The sequence below is a fragment of the Pararge aegeria genome, chromosome 12, assembly GCF_905163445.1.
Source record: "Pararge aegeria chromosome 12, ilParAegt1.1, whole genome shotgun sequence".
NCBI lineage: Eukaryota > Metazoa > Arthropoda > Insecta > Lepidoptera > Nymphalidae > Pararge > Pararge aegeria.
In genome coordinates this window covers 2,610,414-2,625,984 of record NC_053191.1, presented here as the reverse complement: position 1 = coordinate 2,625,984, position 15,571 = coordinate 2,610,414, and the positions used below count along the sequence as shown (strand labels likewise).

The following is a 15,571-nucleotide window of genomic DNA, read 5'->3' as shown; positions in this document are numbered from 1 at the left end:
TAAGTGTTATCTTGTTTAATTATACTGTTTTGCGCATACTGGTTGCGGGTGAGAAATAGGGCCTGACTTGTGCAGTAAGTAATAGTAAAAAAGTATGAACAATTTGAGAAAGTTTAACTTTCATTCTAGTTATATAGTGAGAAATAAAAGTGTATCCCCAAAGATGAAGTTTGACAAGATGGCTTCAGTAATTCCTTGTGACCAAGTAAAGTCATGCGTAAAAGCTGCAGATTTATTATCAACCGGTCATGTGATAGCAGTGCCTACAGATACTGTGTATGGGCTAGCATGCAGTGCCAATTGTCCAGAATCAATAAAAAAATTGTACAGTATTAAAGGTAGGGACTCGGCCAAACCTGTTGCTATATGTGTGACATATATAAAAGATATCAGAAAATGGGGTGAAGCAGCACATCTAAGTGACAAGTTACTTTATAGTTTGTTACCTGGACCTGTAACATTAGTGTTAGAAAAAACTAAATATCTTGATAATCCATTCCTAAATCCGCACACAACTAAAATCGGTATACGTATTCCAAATCACAGGTTTATAAATGATGTGACAAAAATGTTTAATAAACCATTGGCATTAACTAGTGCCAATTTTAGTAACGAGCCTTCTACACTATGTGTGAAAGAGTTTGAGCATTTATATGGATATTTGGGTGCCGTTTTTGACGGTGGGGTCCTCAGCCAGGGGTTAGAGCAAAATAGAACAGGTTCTACAGTTATAGACTTGTCTGTTGAAGGTACTTATAAAATTATAAGAAAGGGAATTTCCTATGAGAAGATTGTTGAGATAGTTCAAAGACATGGTTTAATCTGTATTGTGAAATAAAGTTTTAAGAAAAGTGAAAGAAATTATAATTGTTTTAGTAAATTGTGAGCTTTTTATTTTGTTTTTTTAAAATCCTCATTTATTTATTGCATTAAAGAAATAGATTTGGCAGCAATTTGGTCAGCACAATGTTTTGCTGCAATAAATGAATAAATATACTTCGACAAGACACACATCGCTATTCAGCCCCAAAGTAAGCGTAGCTTGTGTTATGGGTACTAAGATAGCTGATGAATATTTTTATGAATATAATACACATAAATACTTATAATATACATATAAACACCCAGACACTGAAAAACATTCATGTTCATCACACAAACATTTTTCCAGTTGTGGGAATCAAACCCACTGCACTACTTGGCTGTCAATATTTGAACTGTGGCATTTCAGATTACACTTATAATTTTTATACAAGAATTTGGTGTAGTTTTGATCCATAGATTAATAGGCATGAGTTCAGAATATTTTAAATATAATTTTATTAAAGAAATAAAATGTACAAAAGTATTAATAATTCTTTTGCTACATAAAAATAACTAGTCATATATGCGTAAATATATCATAAGTATTAAACGCCAGTTATATGTGAAAACATTCAAATTCAATGAAAGATTTTGTTTTCATTTTGGAGCCTGTATTTTGTGAGTGTAAGTAAATAAATACAGAAATCTACAATAAGAAAAATAAATACAGAATTATGACTGTTCATGAATGATGCAGTGCCAAAAATGGTGGCTGATCACTCAGTGAGTTTGAACATTTTCTTGTATCTATGTCCAGTAATAATAAACAAAAAAAAAAACAGATTGAACACAACTTTATTTAACTTTATACATTATTATAAATAATTAAGTGTTTTGTAGTAAGATCTAAAACCAAAAGATAAATAGTCTTGAGATCTGAAAGAGGCATACTATTTACATAAATTCGTCTATCATTTAAGAAAACCATTATTTGCTACACAACACTTATCGTTTTCTTACACAAATTTAACATAATTTTGATGTTTATATACATACTTAAATTAAATTTAGTTAAGTAGATCTATTTTTTATCATATTGATACACTCAGGGGTTTTCTATTTTCTGGCAGTGTGGCTTCTAAGTTTTGCCATCTATCAGGTGGCCACACAATACACACTGCTTTGGCATTAACCAACCCAAGAGACACAGGACCAAATGTGTTGCTGTCCAATGTATGGCCAGTATGATCACCTTCAACCCAACAGTGGCCTTCAGGGACTTTCACATACTGGTTTTGGTAGCCGAGCGTGTTCACAACATCACCTGCTAATGCTATAACCCTTTTAATAATCTTTTGATTGGGGTCCTTCGGCGATACCAGCGATATTATTTCTCCTCTTCTCACTTCGTAGTCGCTTACAGCCCAGCGCGATAGAAAGACGTAGTCTGTGTTCCGAGACTCGGGATTTAGCACCGGTTGCATAGAAATTCCTTCCACTCTAGCAACATATCCCACTGTGTCCAGAAAGGTTACCCCGACTGGTATGCCAAAGAGGACAGATTTGAAAAAACTTTTAACCCACATTAATAAGCCGGCGTGTGATTTTGACTGACAAGAATCAACGACATAGTCAGTTTATAGCAGTTTTTATAGATCATATCAATTTTAATTGTATTTTTTTACCACTATATGATTCGAATTGATTTTCAGAGAAAGGTTTTTGACCACAGACCACCGATTTTTGTATCTGACATTGACACTTTAATTATGACCAAGAATATCTATGGACTCTACAGTCTTTAACTTATGCCTTTTGTATCTAAAACTTTGCCCAATCCGAAAACAGGTTTCGGGCAATCCCTTTAATAAAGAATGATATAATAGCTCCAACATCAGTGTTTTTATGTTGATCTTAAGAGTAGCAAGTGGATGTATCGTTGTCCTTTCTATTCACGGAAAAGAAAAACTGGGTGCAAGTGCCCACACGTGAGTTCTAGCTCATACTCCCCATCACTCAAACAATGGTCAATCATAATACTATCATCAAGACCAGATTGGAATAAAATGCACTAAATATTAAAAAAAATTACAATAGGTAAAGTCAAATACATGTGCAATAGAAGATTCTTTATCTTATTTTTTATTATTTTCCAGAAATCTTGAGTTACACTACCCCAGCCAAGGAGAGCTAGGAAACTAAACTAAGGTTTAAATACGTTTTATGTATATTTTTAATTCGTTCGCAGTGTGCTGTTCTTTTCACGGAAACTGAGCACTAATTCTAAATCTGTCAACTAATCTAGAGATTTGTGTACAACTAAATGGGCAATATTGTAAATAGGAAAGGAGTTTATCTTCAAAATTGCGTACATAACAGGTTTAAATTAAATTTTTAGTTTCAGTAGGTATAAAGCTTAAAACATCCATCATTGCAAGAGTGAGTTAGTAAATAAATCGCATCAATATTATACACGAGATGATATAATATAAGACAGTGATAGCAATTCACTGTGCACGATTCTCAACACTACACTAAATTTAGGAGTTTAAAAGTGGTGCCATCCTTTTCGTGTTATTTTTTAAGCCAAGATTAAGGGTTGCTTTCATTTCATTTAAAGATTAAAGATATGCGTAAAACAGAATGGAGCTCATTCTGTTTTACGCAACTCTTAAAAGAAAATATTCATTTATCAAGTTGGCGACCACTTAAGGCTTCTGATATATCATAAATAGCAAAAATTTTTTTTACGTATAATAAAACAACATCAATTGATCATACATAGGTAATTACTTAATAACTCAATAATATTATAAATTAATAATAGTCATATTATGTGCATATAGCCTTACACTTTGTCACGTCACTAAAATTTCGAATGAATGACCATAGACAAGATAGAATTTGACTTCGGTCTCTATTACAAATAGGTACTCAAAAAAGTGTTGATGCTTTCTGTAGTAAATCACAACCACCACCAACCAAACAGAAATTTTAGACAATTTATTTGTGTGTACAGAGTTTAGTATCAATTAAAATAAAGTTAATAAATCAAACTTTGTATAAATTGCGATCGAAACATCATTTAGAAAGGATCGCATACAGATGGAAGTGTTCCGTGGTCGAGAAAAACTTACAACCTGCATAATCAGCTGTCAGTGAGATAGATCATCTGTCCCTGTAAATATAAAAGCTAAAACAATCAAAACACTGTGCCGTCTCGCGCGTGTAAATAATGAAGTGAGCGGACGAGCGAAGATGTGAGTCGCACGCTGCTATCGCTGGGCCCCAGCTCCGATACAGATATGGGATAATAACCTAGCAGCGAGCGAGTCGAGCGCTATGGCCGGAGCTCCTTGAGGTCACGAGGGGAGTTTCTCATCCGGCAGGTCAGTAAATGCCACATCATGTCCGGCAACTTCCCTTTCGCGGCCAAGATAGTGAGCCCTCTGAAGTGCAACGAGAAGCCCTGGGACCTGTGGGTGAGCGAGATCGGCCACCAGTCTCCACGGCGCGACGACGATGGCGCCACGTTCACGGCACCGGCGGCCGTGGACGGCAAGACGCCGGCGCGTCGTAAGGAGCGGCCGCGCTACCGGCGCGCGGGCGTCAGTCGCCTGCGCTACAGCAGCATGAGCCTGCACGGCCTGTTCCCGCAGACCGACGAGCTGGCGGCCGCCGTGTGTCACTTGTGCGGCGCCGTGGTCAAGCTCAGCGCCGCCTGCCGCCACCTGCGCGAGCAACACGGCGCCGAGCCCATACTGCCGCCGCCGCCGCCCACCGTCAAGCTCAAGCCGCCGGGCCGCAGCCGCCACAAGAAGGAGCCCCCGCCGCCCGCGCCCGCCGACGTGCCGCCGGACAGCGCGCCCGCGCCCGCGCCGCGCCTGCTGCTGCCGCCGCCCGACCTGTTCCTGGACGACGCGGCCTCGGCGGCGCTCGGCGGCGACGTGCAAGTGAGCATGCAGAGCGGCGAGCTGCCCGTCGTCAGCATACAGGACACAGAGGAGTTACCCCTCGGTGAAAATTTAACGGATGACATTTTTGCAATCATGAATTCAGAAGGTATACAGAGTGCGGATGACATAACGAATGTAGCAGACTGGAAAAACATTATACAAGATATAGGCAATATGCATGACATGAATTTCCCATCCACCACCGACACAGTACAATCGCAAGATTTATATCCCACGGTAGACGCATCGCTATCCAACTACAACATAACAGACTCAGACTTATCAAATTTACAATTCGCTGCCACCACATCCCCCATTCTGCCATCTGTGATAGATAATAGTTTACTCAATGCTCAAGCTTTAAAACCGGCGCCGTCGACGCCCTCCACCAAGGGCTCGTCGCGCAAGTCCAGCAAGACGAAGTTCAACCTCCGAGAGTACGACCCCAACAAGCACTGCGGGGTCGTGACGGCCGAGAACCCCAAGCCGTGCACGCGCTCGCTGACGTGCAAGGCGCACGCGCTGTCGCTGCGGCGCACGGTGGAGGGGCGCGCCAAGCCCTTCGACACGCTGCTGGCCGAGCACCGCGCCGCGCGGGACGCCGCCGCGCAGCCGCCCGCCGCGCCCGAGCTGTTCAACGGGCTCACGGCCGAGCAGCACGTCAGCGACATCTACGCCAGCCTGCTCAGCGCCGAGCCCGTGCTGCCCGACACCAGCGGCATCACGGCGCTGCTCAGCCCCGCGCTGCCCGACGACGCGCCGCCCGACGGCCCGCCGCCGCCGCTGCCGGGCGACGTGTGCTGGTACGCGGCGTGCCCGCGGCCGCTGGCGCTGTGCACCTTCAACGCGGCGCACGCGGGCGGCGCCGTGACGCTGGGCAAGAAGTTCGCGACGGTGCGCAGCAACATCAAGTCGTCGCTGTCGCGCTCCAGCAAGGGCGCCAACAGCTACTACGCGCAGGGCCTGGCGCTCTCCAAGACGGTGCATATGAACAGTGCGAGTAAAACGAACAAGCCGGAAGTGCGGAAACTCATAGTGACGTGTAGTGCGGGCGGCGGCAAGGACGTGGCGCAGACGTTGAGCGAGCTGTTCGGCGCCGACGTGCGGCACGTGAACGGGCACGTGGAGCGCAAGCGGCCGCTGAAGGGCAAGCGCGCGGGCGGCGCTCCGCTGGAGCTGGGCTTCTCGCTAGACCCGCTTCTGGCCGACGAGAAGTGCTGAGCCGCGCTCGTGTGGTCGCGGGATATTGTATATTTATTTTTCTGTAAAGAATCGAACCGGACTCGCATTGTAAATGTTTTATCACGAATTTTGTCCGCGACGGAATTTAAATGTTACGATAATGTTAAATCTCATTTTTTGTCGAGAAGCGAACTAATGTTTGTATTATTTTGTATATTATTTATAAGAATTTTTTTATCGCCGACGCACAGTCTGTCGACAGATTAATAGATTATGCAGAATGGTTGTATTTTTTCGAATGACATAATTCATTGTTGATACTGAAATGAATACTGAAAATGGCCTAGGATTAATGTTTAATGTGATGAAAATTTCCATGTAAAAATATAAATACTATTAAATAAGTCTATCAGTAATAGTAAATCGCCTCCTTTGGAAATACCTCAATAACTAAAATGTCTTGTTTTAATTCACGCGCGCACCTCGCGGACTGGTTTGAATATTAAATTCCCACGGCTGGTGAAAGTCGCGGAAGTTAACGTACTGAATGACTTGTTACCAATTGTTTTTAATTTTATAAATTCATAATTTTAATTAAGACCCTATTAAGCTACGTATTCATAATTACAAAGTTTCAGATATAAAATCTATTGAATATGGGTATCATAAACATTACAGTATGTGATTTGGCAACTTGTTGGTTTCGGATCACTTGACCCAATGTTGATGGATTATATTTTTCTTTTAAATTAGATGAATGTGGCTCAAAAAAATGTTCTATCAAATCTCTGTCGCAAATTTAACACTGGCCTCTCATGTAAATTTCTTATCTACACAACATAGGTTTTTCAAATTGAATAGTTTATTTTATGTTGCGAGCAAAGAAACTGTTCAAATACACTTTGAAACATCTCATCCTTCAACCCGGCTATATATTCGCTAGGTTAGGTTTTTCATTAAAGCTATGCAGATTTGAAGGCTGTAACTTTTATTGTTCTATGAATAAATCATGCAAGGTCTTAGTTTTGAAAATTTTAATTTATAATTTTCAACGTTGTACAAATTGTAAGTAACAGTTAATTGGGCTAAAAAGAAACGTACATACCAAATCATCTCACTTATTCGCATTATATTATATAGGATTCTGAAAACCCCACTTTAGTCTGATTTCAAAATTATATTGCAGATCTATAATTATTAATATTTGGACTTTGTTTTTAACAGTTTCAACCTGTCTAAGTAAAAATCTTAAAGGGGTTTGAAAATTTTGGCGTACCTAATCTTCCATCATTTTTATTTGTTTTCCAAAATAGCGGCTAAAATATTCACACCCCTTAAATACTACCCCCAAAACTAGCAGGAATTTCCCAAATTTAAAAAATTACGCCATAAAACCGCCATATTGATTTAAAAAAAAATGACAGCCAATGTTACTTTGGGATTATTTTAAAGATACCTTAATACATCCAAATCTGTTAAGGCATTAAGAAGGCATGGCCGAGTATACTAAAACATGAATCCTCAAAATATTATACAGTATTTATAAATTAAGGCAGTAAGGAAAGATTCTTGATATGTTTGGAAACATGAAGATGATGTTTGTATTAAAACCAGTTCTATATTTGTATTTGAAACATTTGTATACCAGTGAATAAGTGGCCTAAACTTTAATGATGGTCAATTTTTTTATTAATTAGGCTCAATTTTTAATTACATAAATATTTTTTTTTTTTTATAAATCAGTCCCCATCAATTATAATACGGTACCTACTTAAATTATATAACCAGTATAAATAACGTCGATAAATGAAAAATATCTACAAAATCAATGGAAAATAAATTTATCAAAATAGGTTTAGCATTTTTCTAATTTATAACCATAGAACTAAGAACATACAGAAACCGTGTACACCACTCATATTGAAGCATCAAAAACCACTCCACTTTAGTAGTGTTTCTCGAACAAACGGCTAGTCACTGTTTACTATTTAACAGTTGACACGAATTATTTTACCTCTGATGTTCTAAACGTTTACCATAAAATGGGAAAAAGTTTGTGAGCTAGCAACATTTCGCGGGTGTAAAGTCAGACGTGCACGCGGCGTTTCCACTGTTTTCGGACACAACGAACTGCATACAATAATGGCTGAATGACGATTCTGTAAGTTCTTAGTTCAATGTTTATAACCTGTCATCGCGCATTCGTTGAACGTTTTGTTTCTTTGAAAATATACTTTCCTGAAATGATTGCTTGTATTTTGTTGACTGCCTAGTTGGATCACGGGGGTTCGGATTTTTCTGATAAAGAATTTCAGTACTAACCGGAAGTTGGGAAATTCGCTTTATTTACTCTTAAGCCTGGGAGAGCACGTGAGGTAACGTGTTTCAGTCGCTATAACTAACAATGAATTTTGATTATGGTGGTTAAGAACCCCAATCGCAATGGAGCATCGAAGAGGGGTCTATGCTCTACATTCTTCCCTTTAAAGGTTTGTGCCCAGCAGGTTATTTATTGTGTTCCGTACCCAAAGGTTAAGAGGGTATGGACTATGACCTCCCGGGGAGGGAGTATGACTAAGACTCCGTTGTCCGTCTGTCTATCTGTCTGTCTGTCTGTCTGTCCGTCTGTCACAATGCTGTATCTCAGGAAATGCTGAATGCTGGTGTTACCAGCATTCGTTGAAATATTTCACAGATGTTTTTGTGTTTGTCTTCTATAACAACAAAAATTAAAAGAAAAATGCAACAAATGGGATTTTTTGTCGCTTGTTTTGCTCGATATTGATGTTGGCAACACGTCGACGCGAATCGAATATTTCAAATATTCGCAGAAAATTTATATTCCCTTTAAAAATAAAATAAATTAATTTAAATAAAACAAATACAGTTAATTAGTACAACAAATAAAGTATTAATTCCTAAATGGCACCAATTCAATTTTATTATGTTACATTAATAATACAAAATATAATGTTACGTATGTATTATAATGTAAACCCAGTTTGGGCGCAGCCATTTTTAGAATCAAGTAATTGAACCAAAATCTAAAACACAAATAGGACATTGCTTTCTGAGACCCTGACTTCGATTCCAACAACTGCAAAATGTTTGCGTGATTAAAATGAATGTTTTTCATTGTCTGGGTGTTTATCTGTATACTATAAGTATTATCATTATTTTTATTTTCAGCTACAATTACTACACCAGATATTTTACAAACATTCCGTCAAACTATATAACAGTAAGTTGTTAGAACAGTAAGTGGTATTTATGTATATTATTCATAACAAATATTCTTCAGTCATCTTAGTGCCCATAACACAATCTACGCTTATTTTGGGGCTAGATGGCGATGTGTGTACTTTTGTAGTAGTACATTTAGTATTTATTGTATGGGCATTGACAGTGACGGGAAACCGATTTTATAAAGGATGCAGAATATGAAAAAAAAAATTACCCCCCAATCGCGGGAATCGAATCCGAAACCTCCAGCTCAAAACCACAGCGTTCACCGCTGTGCCAGATGGGTTGTCAGAAATTGTTGCACTATCGTTAGGACAGCAGAACTACTGCAGTGAACTTGAAACTAAAATTCTGAATACCGGAATCGTATGTACATGGCAAATATAACTCGTCTTTCTTTGTATGAAAGAAACCTACCTATCAGGCATTGGAATGAGCCAACTGCAAAGTATTTTTTACGTGCAGCTTAAGGTTTGGAAGCGTTGTTGGGTATCGCCAGTAGCGTGCACACGGTTTCTGAGCAAGGTATGCATAAAGCAGAGCCTGGATGAAATCGCTATGAAGCGATAAGGCCGCCAAGTTGTATACGTTGTTTGTTATACTTTTCTTTTTTTCTATGTACTTCTTGTGGTGTGCAACAAAAGTACATTCCATTCATTCAATCAAAGCAGGCACATGACATAAAATGGAAAAATTCCCCTCCAATACGAGTTATATACAAAAATTTGGGTATGCAGTGCTTTTGTGCATGTATGAAGTGCACGCCGCTGGGTATCGCATCCTTTGAAGGAAAACCAGAAACAACTGCGTGATGTTTGTTGTGACAATATGTATGTGTTGTAATATTATAGAAGGTTTATTAGAAGACTGTCTTCGGTTGCCTATATCTTTATAGATGACAGAACCTGGGTGTACTAGGTCTTGAATGTTGTAAATTTGCCAATTAAATGTTTGATCCTTTTTACGGCAAATCAAGAATTAAACTCTTCAAAGAAATGATTGTATCCTACAAAGGTATTATTTTATAGTCCTTGGTCACTTTGAAGGACTTGGTCTTTGCATGCCTGCGAAGTGTTATTTATAGTCAAAGTCAAAGTCAAATATTTCTTTATTCAAATAAGCACATAGATGGCACTTTTGATGCGTTGATTATATACAAAATGTGTACTTAGCAGTGAGTAGTGATGGCGATAACTTCATTCGTAAACTTAAAACTAAAGCTACGAGGGTTCCAAAAGCGCCCTGGTCTAAGAAGAAGCCCACAACAAACTAAGCCGGGTGTTCTTTTTGTTATCACCATCTCACATTGTCATTTAAAAATATTTAAGAAGCAACCTGGTTAGAGCAATTGTTCACACCCAAGCTTTTTTATCGTTTACGTAATCCTTTATACTATAATAGGACTTTTCTATAAGCTTTCGCTTAATACGAACTTTGAACTTCTTAGAGACAACCCCAATATATCAACCGGTAATTTATTGTAAAATAGTATACAATTTCCTTTGAATGAAATGCTTATTTTATGTAATCTAGTATACTGCACTGCAAGTTTATTTTTGCTTCTAACGTTCAAATTATTGCAGTCACATTTTCTCTTCAATTTTGATATATTTTTGTGAAAATACATTCAATTTTCAAATATGTATTGGTTATAGACTGTCATTATTTTAACATCTTTAAATTTATCCGATAACATTGGGTTACATACAAAAATACCTGAACCGGTTTGTTACTTTATCGTGAACACGTTTCGGCGACCTGATTGGTACAAAGGTATGCGATATGGCCTTTAAAAAAAGCAGTCCTAGATTCGATTTCAGCGGGGTTAAATTATTGGTACGGGTTATTGACTACGATTGCGAGGAGCGTATTTCAAACTAATGGTCAGGATGATAATAATACGTTTACTCGACCCGAATAGATGTCTAGGAGGTGAAACCTTTTCGCATATAAATAGACTTAGTTGTTTCAGGAAAATAGTTACAGAAAAATAAACAATAACCTTTTGATTAAACACTTACCTGGCGCTGTATTAAGTGCTGTGCTGTGTCTTTTGAGAGGTCCCAGGTTCATTACCAGCAAAGGTAGTTTGTGAATTTTTAATTTTAAAGTTATACTTCTTTTGGTGCGTGAGGGAAAAATGGTGAGAGTGAATTTTTACGATGCGCGCGCACGCCGTCACAAAAAACCGACACCATGAAATTAGCTGTATATCACATTTTAGTTTTCCTAAAAAAGGTTTGGCAGTTGACTTTCAATATTTCAAACAATACCTTTTTTTCTATCGTTAGTGTCGTTTTTCTACAAATGTACGTAATGTATGTATGTGTGTATGTGTAATAAGGCGAAAGATAAAATTTTTGAAAAGATTTTTATCTTGTTACGCTAAAGAGGAATAACTTCTAACGCGTGTACATAATTAAACACAGGTTTTTTTTTTCTTTGGTCTAGTGGGATGTTGACAAATACGTCCCGCCAAGAGGTTAAGCAATCCGGTGTTATGTTGAGTAGAAAATGATGAATAAATAAACCCCTACTAATCCCTATCCCTATCCCTACTTCCCTACTAATATTATAAATGTCAATGTAAGTTTGTTTGTTACGCTTTCACGCAAAAACTACTTAACCGAGCCTCATGAAACTTTGTACACATATTCGTGGGAGTGTTAGAAGTAATATAGGATACTTTTATCCCGACACTAAGCTCGGTTCCTTTGTGAGAGGGGATGAAAGTGTTTGACGACATAACTCCGACATAACGATTTAAATAATTATTTTTGTACTTTAGAGATTATAATATGTGTTTAATTTTCCCCAAACTTTGTGTAGATCTGATGAATGTTGTTGGAGATAGAGGATAGAACTCCTCAGCGGACAGCAGCAAACCCCTCGTTTAAGGCTTAGCGATACTGAATACTTTGAATATTTATAGAACTACAACTATATTAAATGCCACATCAAAAAACAAAATCAAACGCAGACGAAGTCGCGGGCAATAGCTATTATAATAATAAACTCCCTAGGCTTATAATTTTTTATATTAATTTATTAGCTTTTCCAGGAAAACAAACAGTACTAAATTACACATAAGAGTTAATGTCGTGTCTTTTTTTCACATAAACTAATGAAGTTTCCACAACTTAGTTATACATAAACGATAACGTTAGCCACAAAATGCTTAAGGCTCAACTACTAGGCGAAAATTAAATAAGAAAAGATACTTTCGAGTAAGTTCTGTTAACTGGTTGGTGGTGGTTTTTGATGCTCCAATATAAGTTGTGTACACGGTTTCTGTATGATCTTAACTCTATGGTAGTTATTCTTACCTATGTACTTATGTTTGAACAGTGTAGGTAAGGTTAGGTTAGGTTTGACAACCTTTTTGTTTTCCTTTTAATCCTTAGATCACTACTAAGCGATAAGGCCGCATTTTGTTCTACTTGAAGAGTCTGTTTTTTTATTTTCTTGAAATTGTGTGGAGTTCACACTTGGGGCCGCGCCGCCTTAAGTGTGACTAAATAATTTTTTTTGTCAACAACATATTCTTTGTATTCGAGTATCGATAAGTAAGTCAGTACAATAGGCGCAAAACATGCCTTGTAAATAACAAATTATAAAACATAATATAAACATTCATGAAGATTCGTGAAAAAACAGACGCTTCATAGATTTCCCCTTTCTGAGTCCAAGGCCGTGGGTGTGATCCCCACAATTGGAAAATGTTTGTGTGTTGAACGTGAATGTTTTTCAGAGTATGGGTGTTTATCTGTATATTATCAGTATTTATGTGTATTATATTCATAAAAATATTCATCAGCTATCTTAGTACCCATAACACGCTTACTTTGGGGCTAGATGGCGATGTGTGCATGCATGGTCGTAGTATATTTATTTATGATTTTAATATGTACGAGTTTCTAATTTAAGCAAGTGTTTTTGTGTGTCCCGAAAAGTTAAGTAATTTTACTTGCGCAGTATTTCTAGCTAAGCGACGCTGTGCAAAACACCTGAACTGAAACCTGGCATCAGTAACGTGTTGTTCTCGATCCCTTCCGATTGGATGACACTCTTCATTGGCACCAGCTGAACATGCGACATAAGTGAGAGCAATCATTCAATTCAGCCAATAACAATTGCGATGATCGCTATATGATAATCGCAGGTTAGATCAAGGCCTCTAAGCCCCTGATTCTCTACGACATCAAGGTACTCGTCGTGTTTGCAAAACAGTCCTGCAAGATGGTCTTTAAATTACGCATTTAGGCAGTAGGCTTAACAACCTTGTGAGACTTTATGCCTGAACTCCTGAAAACCTTTCTAATCATACCAGGCTCTGACAAAAGTAAACAATTTATATATAAAAGAAACCTGCGTGTGTAAGAATTTAGGTATACGTACTTCTTCGACGCGCGGTCAAACACATTTGAACTCAATTAATACTACCGGCTAGGTTCCTTCTTGGACTTGGTTTTTAGTTTAATGTACATTTCACTACCATGTACAAATTTTTTCGCTATTATACGCATCAAAAGTGCCATTTATGGGTCTTTTTGAAAAAATATATTTGACTTGACTTATATGAATGATTCTTAACGACAAATATTGCAATAAAACATAAAATAATAAAAATAAAATAACATTATTACCAGTACCCATTTGAACAATAGTGTGGCGGATACGAAAATAAAAACAAAATTGGTACAACAGAATATTTTAATTACTTTTTAGAAAATGGCGGGCTTTAGCTTGACCAAAAAAATTGAACCAACCATAATGGCGGCATTTTTGTCATGGCGGTGAGGTAAAACAACATGGCGGAGTCATTTTCTTTTTGCTTACCACTCTAGTTCGTGCCTTTTCCAAGCTACTTGACACTGGCAAAGTACATTGTGCTGTTTTCGGACTACGAAAAGCCATAAATCAAAAGGAAGAAAATGGCGGCTTGGCTTTGTTCAATTGTCTAGATATAATCTGTGGTCAAAATTCAAAAATTCAAAATTCATTTATTTCAAGTAGGCCCTAATAATAAGCACTTTTGGAACATCAAGTCAGTCTGTAGTATCAAGTCAGTTTGTAGCGACTTTACCACCGGTTCGGAAGGCCGACTGAGAAGAGCCGGCAAGAAACTCAGCAGATTGCTCTTTTCCAACATCATTTTAAAGATAAACAATCTTTAGAATTTTTCTGTTTTGTGAGAGATGAAAGCGGAGTGGCCTGCTTCCAAGCAGCCTTGTCATTAAGGAATTCATCAATGGTGTAGTAACCACGATTTGTTAAATGTGTTTTAATATATTGTTTAAACTTAGGTAAAGGTAGATCTAATATTACCTTCGGTATCATGTTATAAAAGCATCCCCACAAAGGATTTCTTTACTTTTATCAGACGAAATGCAGATATCACTAATTTATGTCCGTTTCTAGTTAGTAGACTGTTTATATCAACTTTTTGTTTATAATTACTTATGTTTTTATATATATATATATATATATATAAACTTTGACAATACACACATCGCCATCTAGCCCCAAAGTAAGCGTAGCTTGTGTTATGAGTACTAAGATAGCTGATGAATATTTTTATGAATATAATACACATAAATACTTATAATATACATATAAACACCCAGACACTGAAAAACAATCATGTTCATCACACAAACATTTTCCAGTTGTGGGAATCGAACCCACGGCCTAGGACTCAGAAAGCAGGGTCGCTGCCCACTGCGCCAGTCGGCCGTTTTGTTTAATAAAGATTATATTATTATAAATATATTGCGAGGCTACTGTAAATATATCTATTTCTTTAAATTTGGTACGAAGGGATGCGCGTGATCCAATTTTATATATCGATCGCACAGTTCTTTTCTGTAATATAAATATAGTTTCTACATCAGCAGCTCTGCCCCAAAACAAGATCCCATACGACAATACACTATGGAAGTATGCAAAATAAACAAGCCTAGCAATTTCAACATCTGTTAACTGTCTAATGTTTCTGACAGCATAGCAGCTGAGCTGAGCTTACCCGCTAGTGTCTCGATATGGGCAGCCCACTGTAGCTTACAATCCAACGTCCGCAGACTGGCTGAAGTATCCATTACAATAGCAAATTATCAGCGCCAGTCTTTGGAAATACTAAACCGGTTATAATGACCCCTACTTATAGTTTCAGAACCTCCGACTTATAACACAGCGCATAGAATACTTTAAAATTCTCAGTGGGGTTTTTGTTTTTCCACTTACTACAATCGGCCGCCAACTCCACTCTTTTACACGCATATATTCTCTTGCACTTCCATCCAACTCTTCTTTTGTCCTCCTCTACTCCCTTTACTTATTTATCTACGTCTACATCAACGTGTTTATCTTGGTGTTATTAATAAAAC

The 15,571-nt window shown here is 37.9% G+C and overlaps 3 protein-coding genes across 3 annotated transcripts; 2 read left to right on the top strand and 1 right to left on the bottom strand.

Moving 5' to 3' along the window:
* The first annotated feature begins 75 nt into the window (after nt 1-75).
* LOC120628362 (yrdC domain-containing protein, mitochondrial) lies at nt 76-892 on the top strand. The gene has a single exon (XM_039896691.1). The coding sequence runs from the start codon at nt 95-97 to the stop codon at nt 836-838; it is 744 nt and encodes a 247-aa protein (XP_039752625.1). The 5' UTR covers nt 76-94; the 3' UTR covers nt 839-892.
* Nucleotides 893-1,640: 748 nt separating this feature from the next.
* LOC120628091 (mitochondrial inner membrane protease subunit 2) lies at nt 1,641-2,552 on the bottom strand. Its single transcript, XM_039896307.1, has one exon. The coding sequence runs from the start codon at nt 2,388-2,390 to the stop codon at nt 1,896-1,898; it is 495 nt and encodes a 164-aa protein (XP_039752241.1). The 5' UTR covers nt 2,391-2,552; the 3' UTR covers nt 1,641-1,895.
* Nucleotides 2,553-3,747: 1,195 nt separating this feature from the next.
* Nucleotides 3,748-8,190, top strand: LOC120628185 (ataxin-7-like protein 1). The gene has a single exon (XM_039896431.1). It carries the CDS (start codon nt 4,212-4,214, stop codon nt 5,979-5,981), a length of 1,770 nt encoding a protein of 589 aa, XP_039752365.1. The 5' UTR covers nt 3,748-4,211; the 3' UTR covers nt 5,982-8,190.
* The last annotated feature ends 7,381 nt before the right edge of the window (nt 8,191-15,571 follow it).